General features: G+C 42.4%; 1 protein-coding gene and 1 long non-coding RNA gene across 3 annotated transcripts; one reads left to right on the plus strand and one right to left on the minus strand.

The window, feature by feature from the left end:
* LOC117527031 lies at nt 1–7,217 on the plus strand. Its single transcript, XR_004565421.1, has 3 exons — nt 1–83; nt 1,088–1,092; nt 7,208–7,217. It is a non-coding gene; the product is annotated as an uncharacterized LOC117527031 (long non-coding RNA).
* Nucleotides 667–25,375, minus strand: ezh2 (enhancer of zeste 2 polycomb repressive complex 2 subunit). Of its 2 annotated transcripts, none has more exons than XM_034189043.1 (19): nt 25,121–25,375; nt 21,297–21,420; nt 18,457–18,585; nt 18,251–18,370; nt 17,662–17,782; nt 17,382–17,552; nt 15,843–15,948; nt 15,435–15,598; nt 15,236–15,333; nt 14,912–15,140; nt 14,644–14,810; nt 8,216–8,351; nt 7,926–8,051; nt 3,786–3,964; nt 3,591–3,686; nt 3,010–3,091; nt 2,409–2,489; nt 2,243–2,327; nt 667–1,952 (listed from the first exon to the last, which is right to left on the minus strand). In XM_034189043.1, exons 2-19 carry the CDS (start codon nt 21,411–21,413, stop codon nt 1,892–1,894), a joined length of 2,268 nt encoding a protein of 755 aa, XP_034044934.1. In that variant the 5' UTR covers nt 21,414–21,420; nt 25,121–25,375; the 3' UTR covers nt 667–1,891. The 2 variants fall into 2 exon arrangements, with proteins under 2 accessions (XP_034044934.1, XP_034044996.1); XM_034189105.1 differs by having other exon boundaries at nt 25,117–25,375.

A 25,375-nucleotide genomic window follows, 5' to 3' on the forward strand; every position in this document is an offset into this window, starting at 1 on the left:
CTGCTGGCCACGCCCCTTCCCGCCCCTCTCAGTGTAGGCGTGTCACACCAAAAACAGACCAGCTCAGGGGGCGTGGTTCAGCGGTTCAGACCTAAAATCACACTGGCCACAGTGGAGTTTGTAAATGACTTAATTTCACACAAAACTCAAACAGTAATAATGGGACAAAAAAAAAATTATTCACAGTATTAGTTTAAAAACAGTCGCTGCTGAAAGTTGCCTTTTGCTCAAACACGTGGCGACGGGAGTGAAGCGCGCATATCCCACTGATCAGATCCAGACTTCAGTGTCAGTTGGATAAGTTTTATGATGCGAGTTTGCTAAGTTATTTATCACAGAAGATGTGGACAAACGGTTTTGTATTTTTTTTTTCTTTAAATGTCCCTGATGTTTGTCCAACTAATCAATTAAAATTAGACAATCTGGAGCCATAACGTTTGAAATATTTACATTTTTGATTAATTAATTATTTTTAAATCAACACTGACAATCAAAAGAAAAGAAAAAAAATTAAAAGGGGGGGGTCGTGAAATGTTACTGTTGTGGACTCATTTTCATGGTAATTCCCTGAGAAGAAAAAAGTTTGACTGTCCTTCAGTCAAACATAGAACCAGAATCTAATCAGCAACTAAATTTAATCTGAAAAATCAGAATGACTGTTTTTTTAACCAGTTAACGAGGCTGCGCTCACAAAGCTGTCGATTTCTGAAACATGAACTGTTGCCATAGTGACCAAAATTCAACTCAGACCTGATCAAAATGAAAATTTGCTGAGCGACTGCTGAAAGAAAAATCTTTGTTCCACAGCGCCACCAAGTGTCCATTAAAAAAAGTGAACATCATGAGCTGAAGTCCTACCTAAAAAAAAAAAAAAAAAAAAAAAAAATACAAACACATAACAACGACGACGAAGATCCAGTCTGAAGCACCGACAAGGAAAAACCAGACCGAACCCTGGAGGATTATGGGAAAACAGGAGCTCCAGAGGAGAAGCAGACTGGTTTTGGTCGACTACAGACTTGTGCCAGTTAGAACTTCAAAGTTTGTGTTCAGCTTAAGACCCTTGAAGGTAGCCCATGAAGAAGAGGCAGAGTCACGCTGCAGTTTGATGATGATGGAATCTGGCGAGGACGGACTTTGGCCAAAAAAAGCATCACTGAGATTTATTATTATTATTATAAAACATCTCATTGGATTTCACATGAATGGTGTTTTGGTGAAACAGCGCCCTCATCCGTCCAGTGAAGGACACACACTCGGCTCTTCTGAGCAGACAAACAATGCCTGCTAGTCTGTTGCTATGGTTACTGTTGCATTCAGGCTGAATTTAAGTAAAATATCTTTTTTTTTTTAAGTGGGTTCAAAGCAAAATTATTTATGAACTACAATCACATTTTTTTTTGGTCCTGACTACGGATCAGGTTCTTCCAGGATTTTATTTATTTTATAAATAAACTTTACAAAAAAATAAGTTACAGCAACAAGTCTGCAGCTGTACTTCCTTCCTGAAGTGAGGGATTGTGGGATGCGGCACCACAGCGTTCCATCGTGCAGTGAGGCGCAGCGGTTGAGCTGGTGGAGGATTTTGGTCCCTGAAGGTTGAATTAAAAAGTTTCTTTCAAGTCGTGTGGTTTATGTCGTCACGTTAAAGCTGACGGATAGAAAAAATAATAATGAAGAAGACTCCGCCCCTAAAGAAGGAACCAAATTAATGACGAGAGAAAATAGAAATGGAGTCCATGGGGCAAAGCACCGTTTGACTGAGATCAAATATTCCTACGACCCTCAAATCGTGTGTGTGTGGGGGGGGGCTGAAGTGGACATTGTGCCGTTGTGTATAGTTGTGTGTAAGGCCTTTGTGTCATTGGTCTGCAGGAGGTAGACGTCACAATCAGGCGATCTCCAACTCCCGTTCGATGCCGACGTACTTCAGGGCGTCGGCCTGACTGTACCTGTCGCACAAAATCCATCAGGTGAGAATTCTGAATCCAGCAAGGGGCACCATGCAAACATGTCACCATGACGACGAGTTCAACACTGTTTATACACGATAAACTTTAAGGAAACACCCACTTCCAAAACAGCTCCGCCCCAACTAGCTTCAAATTAAATAAATTTAAATATTAGATTAAATATTTTTGCAGAAAATCTCACAAATTATTCTGTTATTTAATTGACAAACTGCTTTCTTGGATGAGGCGTCTTTAATTATTGTCACCGTGGTTACGGGGCACGACCCCACCTGTAGTCGAAGAAGAGTTCTTCCCCGGTCTGGATGGCTCTCTTGGCAAAGATGCCAATCCGATGATCTCCGTTCACCATCATGACTGCAGACGACAAACACCGTGAGTGCCGCAGGACGCCGCACAGCAACAGGGGGATTGTGGGTAAGAAAGTGCCGTTCTCACCTTTTGCATAGCAGTTTGGGTTGACGGAGTGGTTGGCGAAGCGAATCTTGTTGCCTTTCCGCGTTGCGTCAACAACAAAGTCTGTGGAGGCAAAAAGAGAACTTTCATGATCTCAAACTCATGTTATTGATTAAAACCACAAATATTTTTAATTTATAGCAGTAAACACACCACAAACAAATTATAGCCGTAACCAGCGATCGTTTTTATTACTGATTTAACAAACCAATGAAGGCGATTCCTTTAATTTGTGAATTTACTCAAAGTTATATATACTGTTTTATAGCTGTCAAAATAACATTAATTTTGATTAATTAATTAATTATAGCACCTATAACACATCCAGTTTTTAAACCTCGATTAATCTCACTTTGATCCCTTTTGTTTTGACGTCACTGATGATTGTTAATTAAACACTCGGCGCTCTTACAGGTTTAAAACACACAAAAGCTTCATTCATAATGTTTTGTTTTTTCTGTTCATTGAGCAGATTTGAAACAGTCTTTGATCCAATTATGAACTTAAAAAAAAAAGAAGTAAAAACAGTAGCTGCATTATGAAATCCAAAACAGTCCCGCACGTTCCGCCGCGGTCACGTTACCGTTATTGAGGTTGAACAGGAAGCTGCACATGTATTTGTCGTAGACTTTTCCTCGCCGATCGGCTTCATCCTGAGATATGATCTGCAAAAAAAAAAAAAAAAAAAAGCAACAAAATGTTATTTCAACAATCAAATACTTTTTTCTTGAAGCAATTTTAGCGACTAACAGAGTAGGTTTTTTAAGGCCTTGTTAACTTTATGTTGGAAAACTTCAATATAAATGATTGTTTTAGGGTTCTTCATATTTATTTGACTTGCTAATATATTTGTCCATCATCCTTTTCACTCTGGGCATCAAGAATCCGTCTCGATTGATCCTTGTAAAATACTATGAATAAATGCAGGACAAATCGATTGACAAAGTCATGGCAGGAAACTTCTTTCTGATTAAAATTAGAAAAATGGTGCAGAAAAATACATTCCCAGGGTCATAAATGATCCCACTCGGTCACTTCAGGGTTCATGTCTTTACCTGAAAAAGTGCTGGTGTGAATTTAATCAAATAAACTTTTCCCACGTTAACAGACTCCACCTCGAGCAGGACTTGAAGTTTTAAACCCGTTTGTGTTCTGGAGTCGTACCTCTCCACAGTACTCGGAGATGAACTCGTTTTTCTGAACCGGCTCTTTGATGAAGATTCCCCACCCAGCCACGTCTGACGGGGCCAGGAGCAGGTGCTGAACACACACACACACACACACCTTAATAACAGGCTGATAATGTTTAAAAACAAAGTCTGGGCCTGCTGGGGGAGGGGCTTAAGCTCCCTGCAGTACCTTCTTGGCGCCTCTCTGGATGGAACAGTTCTTGCAGGACACGTTCTTGCTGTCCCAGTGATCTGCAGCACCGCAGGTCAGGCAGAGGTCGGGGTCACACTCCCGCACTGCCAGGTAGCATGGGCACTGTTTGGTGTTGCACTGGGCTTTACACCGGCAACCCGGAAAACGGTTCTGACCTGGACCCAAAAACCAGCACAACAGAAACTTTACACTTTTAGTCAAGTAGAAAATAAATACAACGGTGGAAACAGGCTGCAAACTTTTAGAACTGATGTTTTTGGGGGTTTGTTTTTTCTTTTGCATTATCTTTTTTGTTGTTTTGGTACTATATATAGAAAAATATATGTTTCTCACCCACCCACACACACACACACCTTGAAGTTGTGTTTCTGTATTTTTGTTTTGCACTGTGACAGACAACTTAAAAATACTGCTGTCATTGTTCTAATTTTTTACAAAAAAAAAATGTGAAGAAAGAAGGAAGAAAAGAAAAAAAGCAATAATAAAAGCATACTGCAACAATCAATCAATCAATTCTTTTTTTTATATAGCGCCAAATCACAACAAACAGTTGCCCCAAGGCGCTTTATATTGTAAGGCAAGGCCATACAATAATTATGTAAAACCCCAACGGTCAAAACGACCCCCTGTGAGCAAGCACTTGGCGACAGTGGGAAGGAAAAACTCCCTTTTAACAGGAAGAAACCTCCAGCAGAACCAGGCTCAGGGAGAGGCAGTCTTCTGCTGGGACTGGTTGGGGCTGAGGGAGAGAACCAGGAAAAAGACATGCTGTGGAGGGGAGCAGAGATCGATCACTAATGATTAAATGCAGAGTGGTGCATACAGAGCAAAAAGAGAAAGAAACAGTGCATCATGGGAACCCCCCAGCAGTCTACGTCTATAGCAGCATAACTAAGGGATGGTTCAGGGTCACCTGATCCAGCCCTAACTATAAGCTTTAGCAAAAAGGAAAGTTTTAAGCCTAATCTTAAAAGTAGAGAGGGTGTCTGTCTCCCTGATCTGAATTGGGAGCTGGTTCCACAGGAGAGGAGCCTGAAAGCTGAAGGCTCTGCCTCCCATTCTACTCTTACAAACCCTAGGAACTACAAGTAAGCCTGCAGTCTGAGAGCGAAGCGCTCTATTGGGGTGATATGGTACTACGAGGTCCCTAAGATAAGATGGGACCTGATTATTCAAAACCTTATAAGTAAGAAGAAGAATTTTAAATTCTATTCTAGAATTAACAGGAAGCCAATGAAGAGAGGCCAATATGGGTGAGATATGCTGTCTCCTTCTAGTCCCCGTCAGTACTCTAGCTGCAGCATTTTGAATTAACTGAAGGCTTTTTAGGGAACTTTTAGGACAACCTGATAATAATGAATTACAATAGTCCAGCCTAGAGGAAATAAATGCATGAATTAGTTTTTCAGCATCACTCTGAGACAAGACCTTTCTGATTTTAGAGATATTGCGTAAATGCAAAAAAGCAGTCCTACATATTTGTTTAATATGCGCTTTGAATGACATATCCTGATCAAAAATGACTCCAAGATTTCTCACAGTATTACTAGAGGTCAGGGTAATGCCATCCAGAGTAAGGATCTGGTTAGACACCATGTTTCTAAGATTTGTGGGGCCAAGTACAATAACTTCAGTTTTATCTGAGTTTAAAAGCAGGAAATTAGAGGTCATCCATGTCTTTATGTCTGTAAGACAATCCTGCAGTTTAGCTAATTGGTGTGTGTCCTCTGGCTTCATGGATAGATAAAGCTGGGTATCATCTGCGTAACAATGAAAATTTAAGGAATACCGTCTGATAATACTGCCTAAGGGAAGCATGTATAAAGTGAATAAAATTGGTCCTAGCACAGAACCTTGTGGAACTCCATAATTAACTTTAGTCTGTGAAGAAGATTCCCCATTTACATGAACAAATTGTAATCTATTAGACAAATATGATTCAAACCACTGCAGCGCAGTGCCTTTAATACCTATGGCATGCTCTAATCTCTGTAATAAAATTTTATGGTCAACAGTATCAAAAGCAGCACTGAGGTCTAACAGAACAAGCAGAGATGAGTCCACTGTCCGAGGCCATAAGAAGATCATTTGTAACCTTCACTAATGCTGTTTCTGTACTATGATGAATTCTAAAACCTGACTGAAACTCTTCAAATAGACCATTCCTCTGCAGATGATCAGTTAGCTGTTTTACAACTACCCTTTCAAGAATTTTTGAGAGAAAAGGAAGGTTGGAGATTGGCCTAGAATTAGCTAAGATAGCTGGGTCAAGTGATGGCTTTTTAAGTAATGGTTTAATTACTGCCACCTTAAAAGCCTGTGGTACATAGCCAACTAACAAAGATAGATTGATCATATTTAAGATCGAAGCATTAAATAATGGTAGGGCTTCCTTGAGCAGCCTGGTAGGAATGGGGTCTAATAAACATGTTGATGGTTTGGATGAAGTAACTAATGAAAATAACTCAGACAGAACAATCGGAGAGAAAGAGTCTAACCAAATACCGGCATCACTGAAAGCAGCCAAAGATAACGATACGTCTTTGGGATGGTTATGAGTAATTTTTTCTTTAATAGTTAAAATTTTGTTAGCAAAGAAAGTCATGAAGTCATTACTAGTTAAAGTTAATGGAATACTCAGCTCACTAGAGCTCTGACTCTTTGTCAGCCTGGCTACAGTGCTGAAAAGAAACCTGGGGTTGTTCTTATTTTCTTCAATTAGTGATGAGTAGAAAGATGTCCTAGCTTTACGGAGGGCTTTTTTATAGAGCAACACACTCTTTTTCCAGGCTAAGTGAAGATCTTCTAAATTAGTGAGACGCCATTTCTTCTCCAACTTACGGGTTATCTGCTTTAAGCTACGAGTTTGTGAGTTATACCACGGAGTCAGGCACTTCTGATTTAAAGCTCTCTTTTTTAGAGGAGCTACAGCATCCAAAGTTGTCTTCAATGAGGATGTAAAACTATTGACGAGATACTCTATCTCACTTACAGAGTTTAGGTAGCTACTCTGCACTGTGTTGGTATATGGCATTAGAGAACATAAAGAAGGAATCATATCCTTAAACCTAGTTACAGCGCTTTCTGAAAGACTTCTAGTGTAATGAAACTTATTCCCCACTGCTGGGTAGTCCATCAGAGTAAATGTAAATGTTATTAAGAAATGATCAGACAGAAGGGAGTTTTCAGGGAATACTGTTAAGTCTTCAATTTCCATACCATAAGTCAGAACAAGATCTAAGATATGATTAAAGTGGTGGGTGGACTCATTTACTTTTTGAGCAAAGCCAATAGAGTCTAATAATAGATTAAATGCAGTGTTGAGGCTGTCATTCTCAGCATCTGTGTGGATGTTAAAATCGCCCACTATAATTATCTTATCTGAGCTAAGCACTAAGTCAGACAAAAGGTCTGAAAATTCACAGAGAAACTCACAGTAACGACCAGGTGGACGATAGATAATAACAAATAAAACTGGTTTTTGGGACTTCCAATTTGGATGGACAAGACTAAGAGTCAAGCTTTCAAATGAATTAAAGCTCTGTCTGGGTTTTTGATTAATTAATAAGCTGGAATGGAAGATTGCTGCTAATCCTCCGCCCTGGCCCGTGCTACGAGCATTCTGACAGTTAGTGTGACTCGGGGGTGTTGACTCATTTAAACTAACATATTCATCCTGCTGTAACCAGGTTTCTGTAAGGCAGAATAAATCAATATGTTGATCAATTATTATATCATTTACCAACAGGGACTTAGAAGAGAGAGACCTAATGTTTAATAGACCACATTTAACTGTTTTAGTCTGTGGTGCAGTTGAAGGTGCTATATTATTTTTTCTTTTTGAATTTTTATGCTTAAATAGATTTTTGCTGGTTATTGGTGGTCTGGGAGCAGGCACCGTCTCTACGGGGATGGGGTAATGAGGGGATGGCAGGGGGAGAGAAGCTGCAGAGAGGTGTGTAAGACTACAACAATGCAAAAAAATAAGTAAATAGTTAAATAATAACAATAATAATAATTCCTCAACTAAAGAGGCGATAGTACAGAAAAGGTGCGACTTATAACCCTAAAAATACAGTTCCGGTAATCTGGGTAAATAAAACATTTGCATCTTACACTCAGAACTGCACTGGCAAAATTTCTCGCAGAAGTTTTGGGCGGTGACGCAAGGACAGGACGAGTCACAGGGCTGCCGAGGGTGGTCACATGGCTGGTAATTGTACACATGATTGGATGAACCATCTGTGAGTGGGTGGAGCAAAAGAAGCAGTGTCATTTCTATGATGAATATCAATGCAAACCCGTGAGGATTGACTGAAATAGTTGTTTCCTTGTTTCCTTGTTTGTTTGTTTGCTTGCCCCCCCCCATATGCCAAGATGAACACAGCGCTGAGGTGACCCCTGACCTTTCTTCAGCTGAATCTTTCTGCAGTGAGTGGCCCACAGTCTGTGTTTCCTCTTCTTCTTCCTCGGCGGCGTGTCCTCGTCTTCAGCAGGAGCGCGTGCGATGATGCTCGACTCCTTCACCCTGAACTCGTAGACCTGGAAGAGATAGACGCCACATCTTAATGGACAGCCACTATGTCTCAACAGCACCTGTATTTTAAAACCTTTGCCGACCAGTTCAGGCTGAACAAACTGCCGCTGCTCCCAGAAATAATCCGCTCATATAACTGTTGACACGTTTCCCCACCAGAAAACATCTCACCTATTTGACTCTGTCATCTAAATAGCAGCGCACCAGTTTCAAGTGGACAAAGCTGTTAAAGGGACTGAGTCGTACTCGCTCTTGAAGGTGAGCATGGACTGCATGCTCCGCCTACCAAAAAGGGCTTCCGCTGATAGAGGAACTGCAAGCAAAGCTGGACTTAACCACATCAACCGGTACCGCTCAGTGGAAACGTGGCTGTCCATCAGTACACTCTAGCTAAAGCGTCAAGGTGTAACAGGCACATGCCTGTTACATACCAATGTTACAGGCCCACTGCACTCAGATTAAGTACCGTAAAGTTTTTAAATGTTTTTTTAATTAATATTATTTTTATCAACCAACGACAAACCAGTTTAAACTGGTTACATTTTAGATAAACCGACTGTGATGGCCTGTAAAATAGCAATGGAATGATATATTGCGTATCTTTGAGCCTGTATCAAATCAAATAATTTTTTTAGATGAATATCACAATGCAACAAAAAAATGTAACTACTGCCTGGAAGGAATAAGAACAAGAACCTCTTGGAGAAGAATTATAAATTATTTAGAATATACACAAAATACTTAAGAATAATGGTTCCTTAATGTTAAACATTCCTCATACAAATGTAATTATGCATCGAATTGAATTGTGATATGCAGGGATAGAGAAATCCACTGGTCCGAAGTCACGGACCAGTGACTTTTGACGTCTGTCTAGATATTTTCCCCTGCTAGACCGACGTCAATCAGAGACTGGATATGTAGTGATGTGGAGATGTCTGGAGTTTGACTGAGTTGGATGTGAACATGTCCTGTCTCTGGTAGCCAACCTGTGAGCAGGACTTATGTTCCTTTTGTCCTTTATTTAACAATTATGAGTTTTTGGGGGAAGAGCAAGCAGCAGCACCGCAGCAGCGGACAGTTCTTTTTTTCTCTTACATGCGGGCGTGAGCGAATCTTCCGTGAAGATTATTTTATTTATTAACTACACAGATGTAAAATAAAATAAATGGTGACTGGTTTATAAACACAATTATGACAGAGAGCGAGCAGCAGCGGACAGTTTTTTTTTTTTTATTGTTTACATGTGCGTGCGTGAACGGGACAGGAGGTCCTCAAACTGGGTCCTGCAGAGGCGGAAGGACCGCTAAAAGGGCCGTCATCCAGACGCAGCTCCTGCAGCAAATAATGATCCTCCCCAAATTGGGAACATCTCATGAGGATGTTGTGAACCCAGGGACGGCGCCGCTGGCGACGTTTGTCAGCTTTCCACAATAATTAAGAGCACAACTCGCTCCGTGTGATCAAGGTCCGCCATGTTAACTTGACTGACAACCGGAGCCGGCAAGCAGAATGGAAGCTCCTCCTATTTGCAGGGCTGTGAAATGAAAATTGTGAAATCCGTGGAAATTTCGCAGAGGGTCTGGGGGGCGCCCGGTCTGAACGCGGCATTAGCGTCACATTTGGCAAATACCCAATCAGTAGACAGTCTTGTGGATAGTTTAAACTCAGTGCTCAAAACTACACTCGACATGATTGCACCACCTGTTAAAACCGCGCTCCCCAAAACACAGTCATCTTGGTTCAATGATTATCTGCATGACCTCAAGCATAAGGCAAGAGGTCTAGAACAGAAATGGCGTCGTTCAAAATGAGACGTTTTCCACCTTGCATGGCGTGATGCTATCTTAGACTATAAGCATGCATTACTGGCTACAAAGCGGACCTATTACTCCGATTTGATCAACAAAAACAAGCATAACTCAGTTTTTGTCTGCTTTTAGAAAATATCATTCCACAGAGACGGCTCTCACTAAAGTGGTGAATGATCTTCTCCTTACGATGGATTTGGACACCACTATGGTTCTGCTGCTGTTAGATCTCAGTGCTGCATTTGATACCGTGGATCATCATATTCTACTTGATAGGCTGGAAAATCATTTTGGGATTACTGGGAGTGCCCTTGCATGGCTGACGTCATACTTGACCAGCCGTTCTCACTGTGTTTTGTACAGTAACACTACCTCTAACCTTAGTGACATGAAATTTGGGGTGCCACAGGGGTCCGTTTTAGGTCCCCTACTTTTCTCCCTTTATATAGCACCCCTTGGGCACATACTGTGGTGTTTAGGAATTACATTTCACTGCTATGCAGATGATACTCAGTTATACATGCCGATAACTGCTGGTAATCTCGTTCACATAAAATCCTTAGAAGATTGCCTTGCAGCAGTGAGAAGTTGGATGTCTAGAAACTTCCTACTTTTAAACTCTGATAAGACTGAAATGATGGTTCTTGGTCCAGTGAGACACTGGCATCAATTTGACCAGCTAACACTTAACCTATGTTTGTGTGTCATACATCACACTGACAAAGTGAGGAACCTTGGGGTAATTTTTGATCCTACATTGTCCTTTGACCTCCACATTAGAAATATTACTAGGACTGCTTTTTTCCACCTGGGAAATATAGCTAAGATTCGTCCCATCCGGTCTATGGCTGATGCTGAGACCCTGATCCATGCGTTTGTCTCTTCTAGATTGGACTACTGCAACGTTCTATTTTCTGGTTTACCGCAGTCTAGCATTAGGGGTCTCCAATTGGTTCAAAATGCTGCAGCCAGACTTTTGACACGAAGCAGAAAGTTTGACCACATTACACCCATTTTGGCGTCTCTTCACTGGCTTTCAGACCCAGTGAGATCAGATTTTAAGGCTCTGCTACTAGTGTGTAAACTTGTTCACGGACTGGCACCTCCCTACCTAGCTGACCTAATTAAACCTTACGTACCGGCCCGTGCTTTGCGTTCTCAGGGTGCAGGACTACTTTGTGTCTCTAGGGTGAATAAGAAGTCTGCGGGTCACAGAGCTTTCTCTTATTGTGCCCCTGTTCTGTGGAATGAGCTCCCTGCGTCAATAAAACAGTCAGATTCTGTGGAGATTTTCAAGTCCAGACTTAAGACGCACTTATTTTCCCTTTCGTATGGCTAGCATACTGGTATAGTTTTGTTTTACACTTTTTACTCTTTTAATTCATTTTATTAGTAAACAGAGCGTGCCGCAGCCTCAAATTTACCTAAATTCTGGGTCTTTTAGTGAAGCTTAGGGCTAGTGGCCGGCGATCACCTTAGTATTTCTTCTGTTTTTCTTGTTGTTTAATGCTGACAAATTATACAGTATTTTTTGTCTTTTTGATGCCTGATTCTGTTTTTTCTCTCTGTTTAAGGTGCAGCTCCATCCAGAGATGGGAATTGTATTTGTGCTGGAGACCCTCCTGTCCTGTGCGCCAACAGCATTTCCTGTATATTCGTTTTGTGAATTGTTCTGTAATTTATGTCTGTATCATGGCCCAAGCAGAGGGACACCCCTTTGAGTCTGGTCTGCTTGAGGTTTCTTCCTCAGAGGGAGTTTTTCCTTACCACGGTTGCTCTGAGGGTTAGTAAGATTAGAACGGTACTTCTAACCTTACTAACTCCCACTGTAACTACCTTCACACGGTACTTACAGTGAGGAAAATAAGTATTTGAACACCCTGCTATTTTGCAAGTTCTCCCACTTAGAAATCATGGAGGGGTCTAAAATTTTCATCTTAGGTGAATGTCCACTGTGAGACATAATCTAAAAAAATAAATCTGGAAATCACAATGTATGATTTTTTTTAAATTATTTATTTGTATGTTACTGCTGCAAATTTTGAACCCCTACCCACCAGGTCATTGACCAGGTCCTGGTCAATGACCTGAAGAGAGCTGGGACCACAGTCACAAAGATTACATTAGTAACACATGATGCTCTTATGGTTTAAAATCCTGCAGGGCAGCAAGGTCCCCCTGCTCAAGCCAGCACATGTCCAGGCCCGTTTGAAGTTCACCAGTGACCATCTGGATGATCCAGAGGAGGCATGGGAGAAGGTCATGTGGTCAGATGAGACCAGAATAGAGCTTTGTGGAATCACCTCCACTTAACATGTTTAGAGGATGAGAACAACCCCAAGAAAACCATCCCAACCGTGAAGCATGGGGGTGGAAACATCATACTCTGGGGTGCTCTTCTGCAAAGGAGACAGGACGACTGCACCGTATTGAAGGGAGGATGGATGGGGTCATGTATTGTGAGATTTAGGCAAATAACCTCCTTCCCTCAGTAAGAGTATTGAAGATGGGTCATGGCTGGGTCTTCAGCATGACAATGACCCCAAACACACAGCCAGGGCAACTAAGGAGGGGCTCCGTAAGAAGCATTTCAAGGTCCTGGAGTGGCCTGGCCAGTCTCCAGACCTGAACTCAATAGAAAATCTTTGGAGGGAGCTGAAACTCCAAACCTGAAATATCTAGGGAAGATCTGTATGGAGGAGTGGACCAAAATCCCTGCTGCAGTGTGTGAAAACCTGGTCAAGAACTACAGGAAACGTTTGAGCTCTGTAATGGCAGACAAAAGGCTACTGCACCAAATATTAACATTGATTTTCACAGGTGTTGAAATACTTATTTGCAGCAGTAACATACAAATAAATTATAAAAAAAAAAAAAAATCATACATTGTGATTTCCGACCTAAGATGAAAATTTCAGACCCCTCCAAGATTTCTAAGTGGGAGAACTTGCAAAATCACAGGGTGTTCAAATACTTACTTTCCTCACTCTACTTGTGTGAAGTGCCTTGAGGCAACTCTGTTGTGATTTGGTGCTATATAAATTAAAAGACATTGAAATTGAATAGCGTGGAACTATACTATGCCAGGATGCTAGCCATACGAAAGGGAAAATAAGTGCGTCTTAAGTCTGGACTTGAAAGTCTCCACAGAATCTAACTGTTTTATTGATGCAGGGAGATCATTCCACAGAACAGAGGCACAATAAGAGAAAGCTCTGTGACCCGCAGACTTCTTATTGACCCTAGGGACACAAAGTAGTCCTGCACCCTAAGAACGCAAAGCCCGGGCCGGTACGTAAGGTTTAATTAGGTCAGCTAGGTAGGGAGGTGCCAGTCCGTGACCAATTTTTGTGACTAGTAGCAGAACCTTAAAATCTGATCTCACTGGGACAGGAAGCCAGTGAAGAGAGGCCAAAATGGGTGTAATGTGGTCAAACTTTCTGCTTCGTGTCAAAAGTCTGGCTGCAGCATTTTGAACCAACTGGAGACCCCTAATGCTAGACTCAGTGAGTTGGAAATGTTCATGTATTCATCCCCTGACATTTCTCAAGAAAACTGGCTGGTAAAATGATTTAATTCTTACATTTAGAACAAACTGCCCTGTCCCAACCTTCATTTTAAAGGTCAAATATGTTTTGAGGCTCTAGTAGAATTTTATTTGTGGAAGATGTGACAAAAATGTTTCTTTTCACAGTAAAGATTGCAGAGTCCTCACTTGACCCATTCATAAAATTTTCATCATATTAGTCTGAGAAGAAACAGGTATAATTGTTACCAAAAAAATCAGAGATATTATAGAGGTCACGTAGCAAGAACAGACAAGTGGATTAAGTAACAAGAGTAAAGTCTATTTGTGCTCCATAAGACAAGCACAAGGCCAGAATTACAGAAAAGTGAAGTATAAGGTGGACAGCACATTTACGTGAAAGTAGAGGATCATGTAAGAAAAAATGTTTATAACTTTACTACATTCAACACAAAGTGAAAACATTCTATCATGCTATAGAATGTTGATTGAATACATGTGCATGATGTGATGATCAAGGTTGGGTAGGATTACTTTGAAAGAATACATGTCGATTACATGTAGGTATGTATGTACATACATTTGGATTACTTATAATCTGATTACTTTTGGATTACATTTCAAAGTAATCCTACCCAACCTTGGTGATGACTGATGCTGCGCTGAGGCTCGCTGTCGGAGGCTCTGAGCTTCCAAACACCTGGGGCCACCACCTCAGACCAGGAGGACCAGAAAGAACATTAGTGCTACTGGTCCTGACCAGTAGGCTCAAAAAATATTTCTTTAACCCTGATATGTGTATCATAGCATTAGCGCATCGCTCCATCCCGACTGTAAATAATATAAAATCAATAAAACCATCATTCTCTTTTGATTTTGGGCAGTTTGGTCAGACAACAAAAAATAAATCCAGGCTCTGAATAATTCTGCCGACGCTTCTGTAAGTTTTTCGTAGCTGACCTGTCTGCAGTTCTTGGTGCTGATGAGCCGGGCGATGGCGCAGTAGTTGTCATAATAAGTCCCGATGAGAACCCTGAACAGAGACGCCTCAGCTCCGCTCCACTCCACTGCTTCAGCATCGCCCACAAGCTTCATCTTCACAGGAGTCTGACACCGCGAGTTCCCCTCTGGACACACAAACACGCGAGAAATGGTGACAAGCGAAAACAGCAAAAGCGGAACCAAGACTCTTCTCACAGACACACAACTCAACAAAACGAGTCCGTACCTGAACTGCTGGTGTTCTCATCCTTCTTGTCTTCGTCATTGTCTCGCTCGTCGTCTTTGCTGCCCTCGCGCTCGCTGTCTGTGTCTTTGGTTTCCGAGGAAACAGTGGGAGTGCTGGGCCGGCTATTGCTGTTCGGCAGTCGTCCACGGCGACGACCCACTGTGCGTTTAGACGGCGTCTTCGCCCGTTCTGCAACAACAACTGCGGGGTATTCCCTCACCATCCCATCCTGAGAAACCACAGGGGGACAGAATCAAAACCGGGCACTTTTCACACGCATTTAGACCGCCACCGCGGTACTTCACATTTCTGCGCTCCACTCACCTGCACCAGGTACATGTAGCAGTCGATGCCGCAGGGTTTACTGTCAACCAGGTTCTCCAGGTTTTTGCGCTTGTATGTGTTTGGCGTAGCATGGAAAGCTAACAGAAGGAAAGTAAAAGTTTGAGAAACATTTTCATGCATCTTGGCTTTCAATTAAGCAGCTGTGATGTGTTGGTGTACATGCACAACGTGCGCTCACGGTGTAGGAAGCAGTCGTATTTGAAGCAGCGTCTGCAAAACAAGGTGTGGAACGAATGCAGGCTCTGCTCCCGCTGCACCGAGCGAGCGTTCGGGCCGTCAATGTTTGGCGTGCACTCAGGGGGCAGCGCGCCCGGCAACTGCTGTTCCGTCAACTCCTTGTACCTGCAGAGAAACCACAAGGCAGCCTGCATCACTCAGCAGAAGAAAAACCTGTTCCTGTTTCAGGAAAAACCACCAAATAAATGGAGAACAGCGACAGTATGAAGTCTAAACATTTCTGTCACCTGCCGGACCTCGAGTTCCACCCAGACCTTAAATATTCTGTTTCAGGGCTCTATAAACCCTGAGGCACACCCACAGTTCCACAGGATGCAAAACACATGCAGATTCAAACTAAAACACTGACTTCTCTTTCAGCTCCTCGGTGGAACCTTTATCAGGAAACATGGAGGAGATGGCTTCAAATATCTTGTCGGAGGGAAACTTCTTGCTGCTGTCGTGGTTGGTTCTGTCTGGAAAACAAACACGGAGGCCGCAGTTTAATAAACCACCAGCTGGAGTGTTGCTCTGCACCATCATCGCCATTTTAACAAATCAAAACCCTGCAAGTCACCTTTCAATGTTGTGTTTTGATGTTATGCTCTAAGATGGAATTGTTGATATGGAAATGTTTGTGTATTTCTTCACATTCCTGACCTGGATATCATCTCCAAAAGCTTTAAATATACAATAACAGTGTCAACATCCTCTTAAATCCATGTGGTCCTATCAGGTTTTGTGTTTGGCTTTTTGGCACACAAATGCAGGGACGAGTAATGAGGTGTCAATACGACACATCAGAATACAGGAGGACTACAGTGTATGTCCACATCCAGGTCTGTCCGTTCCCATGCTGGCCAGCTGAGATTTGATTTGACTTAAAGAGAAAAGACAGTCTCTTTCTCTTTCTGTCTCTCCTTCTCAATTTTCAATTTCAGTGGGGCTTTATTGACATGGGAAACATGTTTACATAGTCAAAGAAAGTGTTAAAAGAGTAAAAATTAAATTAAGTTCTCTCTCTCCCTCTCTTTCTGTCTCTCATTCGCTTTCTCTTTCTCTCTCCTTTCGTCTCTCTCTCTCGCTGTTTCATGCTGTGAAACTTCTAACTTTATAGAAACATGAAGCCTTTCAACTGTAAAATGAACCGTAAATTTCTAAATGCATCATCAGTGATGCACATGTGCAGGACTTTGATGGAGATTTTTTTCCCCTTTCAGCGGACAGAATCTGTTTGTCTGTCCTCCTCAGCTGCGATCTGAGCTGGCTTTTTATAACGTTTCACAACCTCGGGATGCTGAAGCAGCTAACTTTTCAGCACACATTTTCAGCAAGGATTCAGTTAATTTTTTGGAAAATCCGTGTTTGATGAACAGACAAACCCGAGAGCCGGGCGGAAATTTGCCGCTACCCGCAGCTAGAACACTGCGGAAGAGAGGTCTCTCAAACAGCTCAGGTTCAGAAACCGCCCCCCTCCCCTCCTCACGTTCAGCAGCAAACAAAGCAGAGAGCTGCAGTCGAGAGGATTTATAGCGGCCCCTCACATATCAGAAAACGTCGTGGGTTGGATCGGTATTTTCAGATTATTACGTCAGTGTCGGAAGCCGATCCCGAATCGGTCTCAACCTTGGTATAAAAGAAGTATTTGTGCCAAATTTGGTGCTTGTATCACCATTTTCTGGATTCCTCTAAGTGTTCTGTTATCTGCTGCACTAGTGAGTAAGAACTCACAAATACCTCAGCTGAACCTGGTATGTGTGGAGGAAATTTGACAGGGATCCATTCACTCTGTGATCCAGGGTGGTTTGATATTCACCATAATTCTGAACAGTCTTTTTTACTCCAGATGTAGCCTTGCAGGATTTCTAAGTGGCTCTGACCGGACTTGACATGGTGCGACGGTTCTTACTCTCACTGTTGTTGAGGCCGTCTTTGCGAGGTTCCTCCTGGTGCTCTTTGCTGTCATTCAGATCCACCTTGTAGTCTTGATCATCCTCTTCTTCATCGTCCTCGTTGTCACTGTACTGAGACAGCGCACTAACCAGCTCCACAAAGATCTCATCATTGATGAAGCCACATTCTGCACAACACAAAACAACATTCAGGTCTCTAACTCAAAGTATTGAAATCTGAACCCCAAAGAAGAAACGATTGTGAAACAAACGCTGATGAATCCTGCTGACCCTCACCTCTGTCCCCATGGACTTTGCCATCATAGTTCTTGATTAGTTCCTCAATAAAAGTCCCGTCCTGGTCCAAGATTTCATCTCCCATGTAGGGGATGTTATGGAGTACAGTCTCATCCTCCACCTGATGCAACAGCAGATTTATTTGCTTTGTTTTTCAGTGAAAACAGATGACGACTGACAGGATCTAGTTCTGCACCAGTTCTAGTCTGCAGTTTTACAAAAATGAAACGCATATAACTGAGAAGCAGGCTTCAAATTTCATGCAAGAACAATTAAGGTGGAAATGACCACAGAGTCTTCATAACACCTCAAACACAGCGCACACGGACGTGAAACCCACCTATTAAAATGTTTTACTTCAATATTAAACCAAAACTATTCAAATTGATCCAAATGAAATTCATCCCAAAACATCTTAAATTTGTCATTAAAGCACAAACCAGCGGAAAGGAAGTTAACATCTGATTTAAAGCTGCTTGAGACACTTCTGAAGGTAAGGCTCATTAGAGGACGACTCAGACGCTACAAATACAGCTGGAATTCTTTTTTTTTTTGGACGTGCACGTAGCCGATACGTGTGCATACAAACCATGAAGTTCTGCTGTAGTGGTGACCACGAGTACATGACTGGGACCGAGGCCACAGCGTTAAGAGTCTTCAGGGGAATGACCTGCCTGGAGAATTCGGAGAAGCCGCTGTCCACCGTGCACTGGTCGAGACAAGAGGACAGTCAATTAAAAGCCTTTGTGTAGACGCGGGCACACAGACACGCAGCGCCACCTTTAACCTGCTGACCTCTCGAGTCCCCCTCAGGGAGCTGACCGACGTCATGATGTGAACCGGCTGGATCCGCCTGGTCTTCCACTCCTGGTTCAGAATGTCGGTTCGTTCCATTATTTTCTGACGGTTTGTGTTGAACATGCTCTGGAGGACAAAAGAGAGGAACTGTGAAGTTACAAATTCTCAGCACTGCAAGTTCACAAGGCGCGTTTGATCCAGAACCAATACTTCGGTACCAAATTGGTGCCACAATTTTCAATACGTGAAGGTTCCCATTGTTCTGCCGTAACGTAGGTACTGGGAACGTAATTCTTTTGGATTTACACAAAGATGGCAACAAGTGCAGCAAAAGCTCCGCCCCAAAATGTAGTGAGTCGAGTGTGGACATATTTTGTCTTCAATAATCATCATCCTGGTGACTTTTTGGTTTTAGTGAAGGCATTTTTGAGAAATATGAGAAAAAAAAATCCATTTCTGATCGAGTATCACAGCTACAGTTATTAAATTAAGGTGCCTAGGCACGTGGGCTGGTGTCACTTTTCACCACATCCATGATGCCACCATGGGTCCTGGATGTCAACCACCGAGGTAGACAACCATTCCATTCCCGCACCTCTAAAATAACCATCTATCTGCTGCAGCCAGGTGGAGCGTAGGTGTGTCCTTGACCTTCTCCAAGTATTGGGGTCCTCAACACTCAGGCACCTGCGTGCTGGATCAGGCACAGAGAAATGCCCATGGCCAAAATGTTGGCACTCGCTCTCCCTCACATCAAAAGCGATACTGTACTCGCACATCAAAATACCCTGGGTATTCTGTTCCAAACTCTACCCAAAGAGGGTCTGGACGGATGCACAAACACGACTAATTTTAATTGGAACGCACACACCCTCCACATATTTCAATAAAATGTCTGATTTAATGACAAAAAAAAAAAAAAACCAACTAACTGACAGATGTCAGATTACATAACCCTCGTACTGTAAACTCTCAAATTGACATCACTGTGCACACCGACGACACTGTCACAAGTAAAACACGGAAGGGATGATAAAAACGTTGCAAAAACAAATTTTTTGCTTTTTACAATGTGTTGCGGTAACAAAATTAATTTATTTTAGGGTGGGCATTCAACAAATTTTCATTCAAAAGGGAAGAGTGGATGCTCTTTTTTGGGGGGGGGGGGGGGGGGGGGACATATGGATACGGTCCTCCTCATCTTTCAAGTTAATGTTCTTTCTGCATCCGACACGTGGAAAACTAAACTCCCATACAAATATGAACACCGGGGCATCAACCATTTTGCTCCATTGAGAACAAAAACAAGGGGTATGTTTTAATTAATGGGTTTTTTTTTTGTGGAAATTGTCAGAAGCAACGTGAAAAGTTCTAGGCGTAGAAAATGACCATTTAGGTTCCTCTAAGATTGTGTAGAAACTTTCAGCCAAGTAGCTTCATTACAAGCTCAGAAATATCTACACAAACTAAAAACTGACACATTCATTAAGTTGTATCTCAGAAAATACTGCTTGTACACGTACAGATGAAAAATTGTGGCTCCCTCTGTTTATCAGGTATGTCTACAAGTGTATTTTTTTTATTACCTGAAGGGGCAAGATGGGGACACTGAGTTGACTTAACATATAGCAACTCACAATTTAATGAACGAATTTGCAGATTTGATTACTTCTTTTGCGCTACATTTCAGAGCGACACCTACTGACAGATGTACATTTTTGTAGATTCAAAAATAAATAAATAATAATAATACATTTGTGGACTACAAAATAGATCTTGTGTGCAGAGGAATGACGTGCTCAAGCAAAATTAATAATCTGGGGTGCACAAATCAAACTGTGGGAACAGATTGTGTACCATGTGCACACAATAGCATTTAGGCCGCTACATTTTACCCCCTTCTACGTCCACTCCAGGGCTCTGTAAGTATGGATACTTTCATGCACATACCTTGAAAGGGGTAGACTGTTTCTCCCCCTTTTAGCTGCTCACATTTGGGGTTTTAACAACGGCAACAACCATCTAGACCTCACAAATTCTTTATGGAAGTCAGACGAACTTTTGCAATGGGTAAATGGGATGACTGGTCCTATTTTCATATTATAGTGAAATATGTTACTATAACTTTACATCTACAATCACGTAAATATAGCGTTTGTCCCAGGACAAAATTTCTATGGCTGTTGTAGAATGTGTGTACTCTCTGTATGCTTCTCCACTTAATTTTTATGCAATGACAAAAATTAAGTTATATAGTGTTTTAAAAACAGTGTTGCCGACCGAACGGTCCCCCCTAAAAATTGATCCGCCCTGCCTTCACTGCGCATGCGTCATTTGGGACAATAGCAGCACATCTGAGACTGAGTCTCTACACCCAAAGCAATCAAAGGGAATAATGTGATTATTAACCATCAGATAAAGTAAAACCTCTTAAATCAATCTAAAGTCACTTTTAAGCAGAAACAAGATGATAATCGGTGAGTCGCTACTGACGCTCTGAAATGACGCAAGCACCTCAGAGTCTGATGTGTTTTCTGTGGCGCTCTGATCACTTCCCCCATCTTTTATTATTACAAAAGCTTCAGATATCCGTCACTGAGATAGATGATGACTGGAGTGCAGTTTTAAGCAGAAACGAGGTGATAATCGTTGAATCGATGACAACACTCAGAAATGACGCTGCTGAGCTCTGAAATGAAGCATGAGCACTGAAGGCAGGATGGACTGATTTCTAGGGGGACCTTCGGTCAGCGACACCGGTACTTCTCGTCCAACAACTCCCATGAACATGTTTCAGTCTGACTGTTCCGTGTGCAGGCCCGTGTAGGTGAACAAACCTTGACCTCGTCAGCCCGCCTGAAGCGTTTGAGCTGTCGAAGCCTCATGTACTCAGACTTTACCCTCCTCTTCCAGCAGGCAGGACCTTTCTCTGAGCGCTTCCCAGTCAGCACCATGATCAACCTGCGGTCACACGAAAAGATCATAAATCCGCTCGTCACTCACATTTGATATTTTCACACTTCAGTTGCATTGTCAGTTCAGGTTAACGCATTAAGACAGCACCGCGCCAATTTTCACTTACAACTTTTCCACAAGTAACATCAGTATTTACAAAGTGTCACAGACAATGAGATACTCATAAGTGAAGCAGAATGGTAATTCTTATAAAACTGAAAATGAATTACAAAATGAATTTGCTCCAACAACAGGCCATGCTAGTGACACAACTGACAAAACAATTTACAAACCGAATATACAGGAAATTTTGCCGGTGCACAGGACAGGAGGGTTTCAGAAACAGACACCACACCCATCTCTGGATGGAGCTGCACCTCAGACAGAGAGAAAAAAACAGAATCAGGCATCAGAAAGACAACAAATACAGTATAATTTGTCATCATTAAGCAACAATTCTGGCCTATATAAGGTGCCTGAGCCTAGTGAAGCTGACCCCCCACCCAGATAAAAAAAAAAATCCAAGCAAACAGACTGAGTTTGCCCTGTAATTTCCGACGGTACATGAACACAGCGGCAGCAGCGGTGCTCACAAACCGACTTCTGCACTGTGTGAAAACATTCAGCTGGTCGAACGAAGTCAAACCAAATGCTAACATTACAGAAAGTAAGCAAACGATAAAAAAACCCCATCAAAAATGACAGCAAAATGAAATACAGATGAATTGAGGTTTTCATTGCCCTTTGCTCAAATTTTTCAACAGTTTAAAAATCCCGACGAAGCGACAGCTGCAGAAACGAAGCTGAGCAAAAAGTTAAACGATGCCAATGAAAGTCCAGATTTCTTGTTTTGTTAGGGCTTTGTTGCCCTTCGTTAAGTGCCGTGTGACTGGGCCATTACCAAAAATAAATGAAAACCATGGTCCTGCTACAAACAACTGCTGAATTTGAAACTACAAAAACTTGTGTAATTTCTGACAGTACTTGAACTCAGTGTCAGTAGCAGCCATTGCTTCCTGCGTGTGCTTATTATTTTTTATTAAATATAACATGAGTGTAGGAATGACAATCCAACCCTTATGTACATGTGGCAACAAGTAGATGATTCAGATGATTATATAAGAGCTGTTCTGGAAGGAAGAATTTACGTTGTGGATCAGCTGCAGCTGGTGGAAATAATCGCACTCGGGGAGTCAATGTGCAGCGTTCACATGGACTGATCAATTTACTGCTCTGATATATTCAATCATCTTTCCACTTTTATTTATTCCCCCTTTTGACAGATTTCTGTTCTAAATCAATATATATGGCTTAGTAAGGTAATACAGTGATAGAGTAGTCACCATGGCACACGAGTTTTTTTTTTGTTGTTTTTTTTTACTTGGAGTAAGACGAAGCGTGCAGCGTGTCATCAGACAGTGAGGATTCTGACAATGAGGAGATGATCCCTCTTTTGTTCTGGACGAGGAACCAGAGCAGGTGGATTGATAGACGTGCACAGATCTCCACAGTGGTTCGGACCACACGCTTCTCTTTGCAGTTTCTCCAGGACTCAGGTGCTATGAGCTCTGTCCCAACACAGAGTCCTGGAACGCAGATGCAGACACACACTGCTCCAGCAGTGGCTCCAGGCGCATTTTGTTTAAAGCGTGGAGATCAACGCTAGCTTCGGTTTCGTTTTGTTCCTCTTTTGTTTCTTTTGCACTCTTTATTCGCAGGCTATTCGGTGATAAAGCTTGTTTGTTGACCTTTTCTCTGCGATTTACTTTTTCCCCTTCGTTCAGGAATCGTCGTATGCCATGTGACCGGGCCACAACATACACAAAGGAGCAATTTTGCAGACAAACAGATGAACACAACGTTTAAAGTTGGAGTCACCGGTGTCAAAATGACTGTAAGCCGCAGAAAAAATAAAACCAGTGAGAAGAAACACAGAGGCGACTGTCCAAGAACCCATGGTTCAGTTCTAACTAGTGTGGTGGCTTTCAGGTTGTTAAAATGTATGAATAAATACATGCATACATATTCTCTCTCTCTCTCTCCCTGGGAAGTCGTGTGATCCACACAGCCACATATAATCAATGTGCGGGTGTATATAATTAAAGTGGCTTTTTTATTTTTGGTGACAGAGAAACCGTTGGCTCGTTGTTTTTCTTCCATCATTTTTTTCCACCCTTGCACTGGGTGCACACCACACACAGAACTGCTGCATTTAATGACTCTGTAACACAGGTGACCTGCAGCCCGAGACACGGATGCGCACACCCGCCGGACTGTGCGGGATTGTCTTTTTTTGGACCACGTTTAAAAAGTTCCTCAACGTCAAAGCACATCCTGCTGCTGCACTCAGCCCACAAAGACGGGACCAAACAGTAGAAAGATCACAGACAAACAACAACGTCTGCAGCAGCAGCAGGCTGATAACGGCATTCCCTCGCGTGACTGCTGATAAAATAATTGTACGCCTTCAAAAAACTTGAAATCCTTCATGGTCATTGTCTCCAAGATTTACTTTCTCACAAAATGACTTTCGATCTTCGGGATCAAAAATTGACAAGTGATCTGAAGTCCTCTTCCCGTGCGTTTTCTCACCGCATCTGTTTGGACTACGGAGTGTTCTGCCTACCGGCCTGTGTATACGTGCCGGAAAGGCAGAAGTAAACAACAACAGCGATCCTTTCTATTGCACGGCTGTGCAGGGATCAAATTTGTGCAAATGTCAAGGAAGGTGCCTTAAGTCTCCTCTCTAGTACCCCGGCATAGGCTTTCCCAGAGAGGCTAAGAAGTGTGATTCCTCTATAATTGGAACACTCTGTCTGGTCACCTTTATAGAAGATGGGACCACCGCCCCAGAAGTACTGTCCCTAATTTCCATGCAACGTTGTGTAAGCATGTCAATTATGACAGCCACACCACATCAACTTCAGCATCTCGGAACGTAGTCTCGTCCGGCGCAGCAATTTGCCACAGAGGAGTTTCCTGACTGCCTTTGCGATTTTCAGCAGGGAGATGGCACCGATCCACCGGAGTCTTCCCTTCCTGCCTCCTCAATGACAATAATCATAACCAGGATACAGAATAAGAAGAGTTGTTTGTTTATGGAATAGCCTTCCTCAACACATTGTCCTCACCAGATCTTAATACCTTTAGACTTAATTATGACGCTAATTACAATACCAACAGTTGACTCCTTCTGTTCCTTTGATTGTTGTATTTTTTCTTTTTACACACTCATAAATTCTGGAACACTTCGATCTTTTTTGTTGTCATCCCTGGACAATGATTTCAAAACGCACCCTGTCATGTATAACTGCAAAAGCTTTGATAGCTCAACTGCACCCACGATGACAATCCAGAGTTACGTCGAGCTGCGACTAAGTTAGAAGGTCTATTTCTTCCTATTCAGGCGAAGATGGATGTGGATGTTCAAAACCGTTCAAAAAGTGTGAAAACAAAAGAAAAGACCAGCTTCCGAAGAAATCTGGATAGAAACAGGTACACTTCATCAGAAGCAGGTGCAATCAAAGTTCCAGGAGGAAACAATAGTGAGAAGACACACAAACTCTCACGACACCCCACCGAGCTAGCTAGCAAAGCTAACAGAGCTACGCTAGCAGCTGGGAAGTAAACAAAGAACCATGAGGGGTGCGCCTAAAAAAGCACCAAAAAACCAAAGGCAGCGACAGTGACACTCGGTCTTACCTACAGAGGGGACTCAGTCCTCACCCACCGGGGGGACGGCCGCTCAGTGAGGCGAAGACCGGCAGAGTCCGAGCGGCGGATTAGCCGTCCGTTAGCTCAGGAGCTAGTTAGCCGGAGGAAACAGCCAGGCTTTTATTTCGGACGCTGTAGCAACAACTCACGCTGCACCCCGATCATAAACGGACAAAAACAAGAAGTTTCACTTCACTCTGTACAGGAAGAATTTGTCTAATTTTGAATGTTTTTTTTTTTTCTGAGC

This window comes from Thalassophryne amazonica, chromosome 1 (assembly GCF_902500255.1).
Source record: "Thalassophryne amazonica chromosome 1, fThaAma1.1, whole genome shotgun sequence".
Classification (NCBI taxonomy): Eukaryota; Metazoa; Chordata; class Actinopteri; order Batrachoidiformes; family Batrachoididae; genus Thalassophryne; species Thalassophryne amazonica.

Excerpts from the sequence above, each read along its gene's own strand:
- ezh2 (XM_034189043.1), bottom strand. The coding sequence starts at position 21,413 with ATGGTGCTGACTGGGAAGCGCTCAGAGAAAGGTCCTGCCTGCTGGAAG. Across the intron at positions 15,949-17,381 it reads CGGCCTCAACAACAGTGAGA|ACAGAACCAACCACGACAGC; the intron begins GTAAGAACCGTC and ends TTTGTTTTCCAG. Across the intron at positions 8,352-14,643 it reads GCACCAAGAACTGCAGACAG|GTCTACGAGTTCAGGGTGAA; the intron begins GTCAGCTACGAA and ends TATCTCTTCCAG.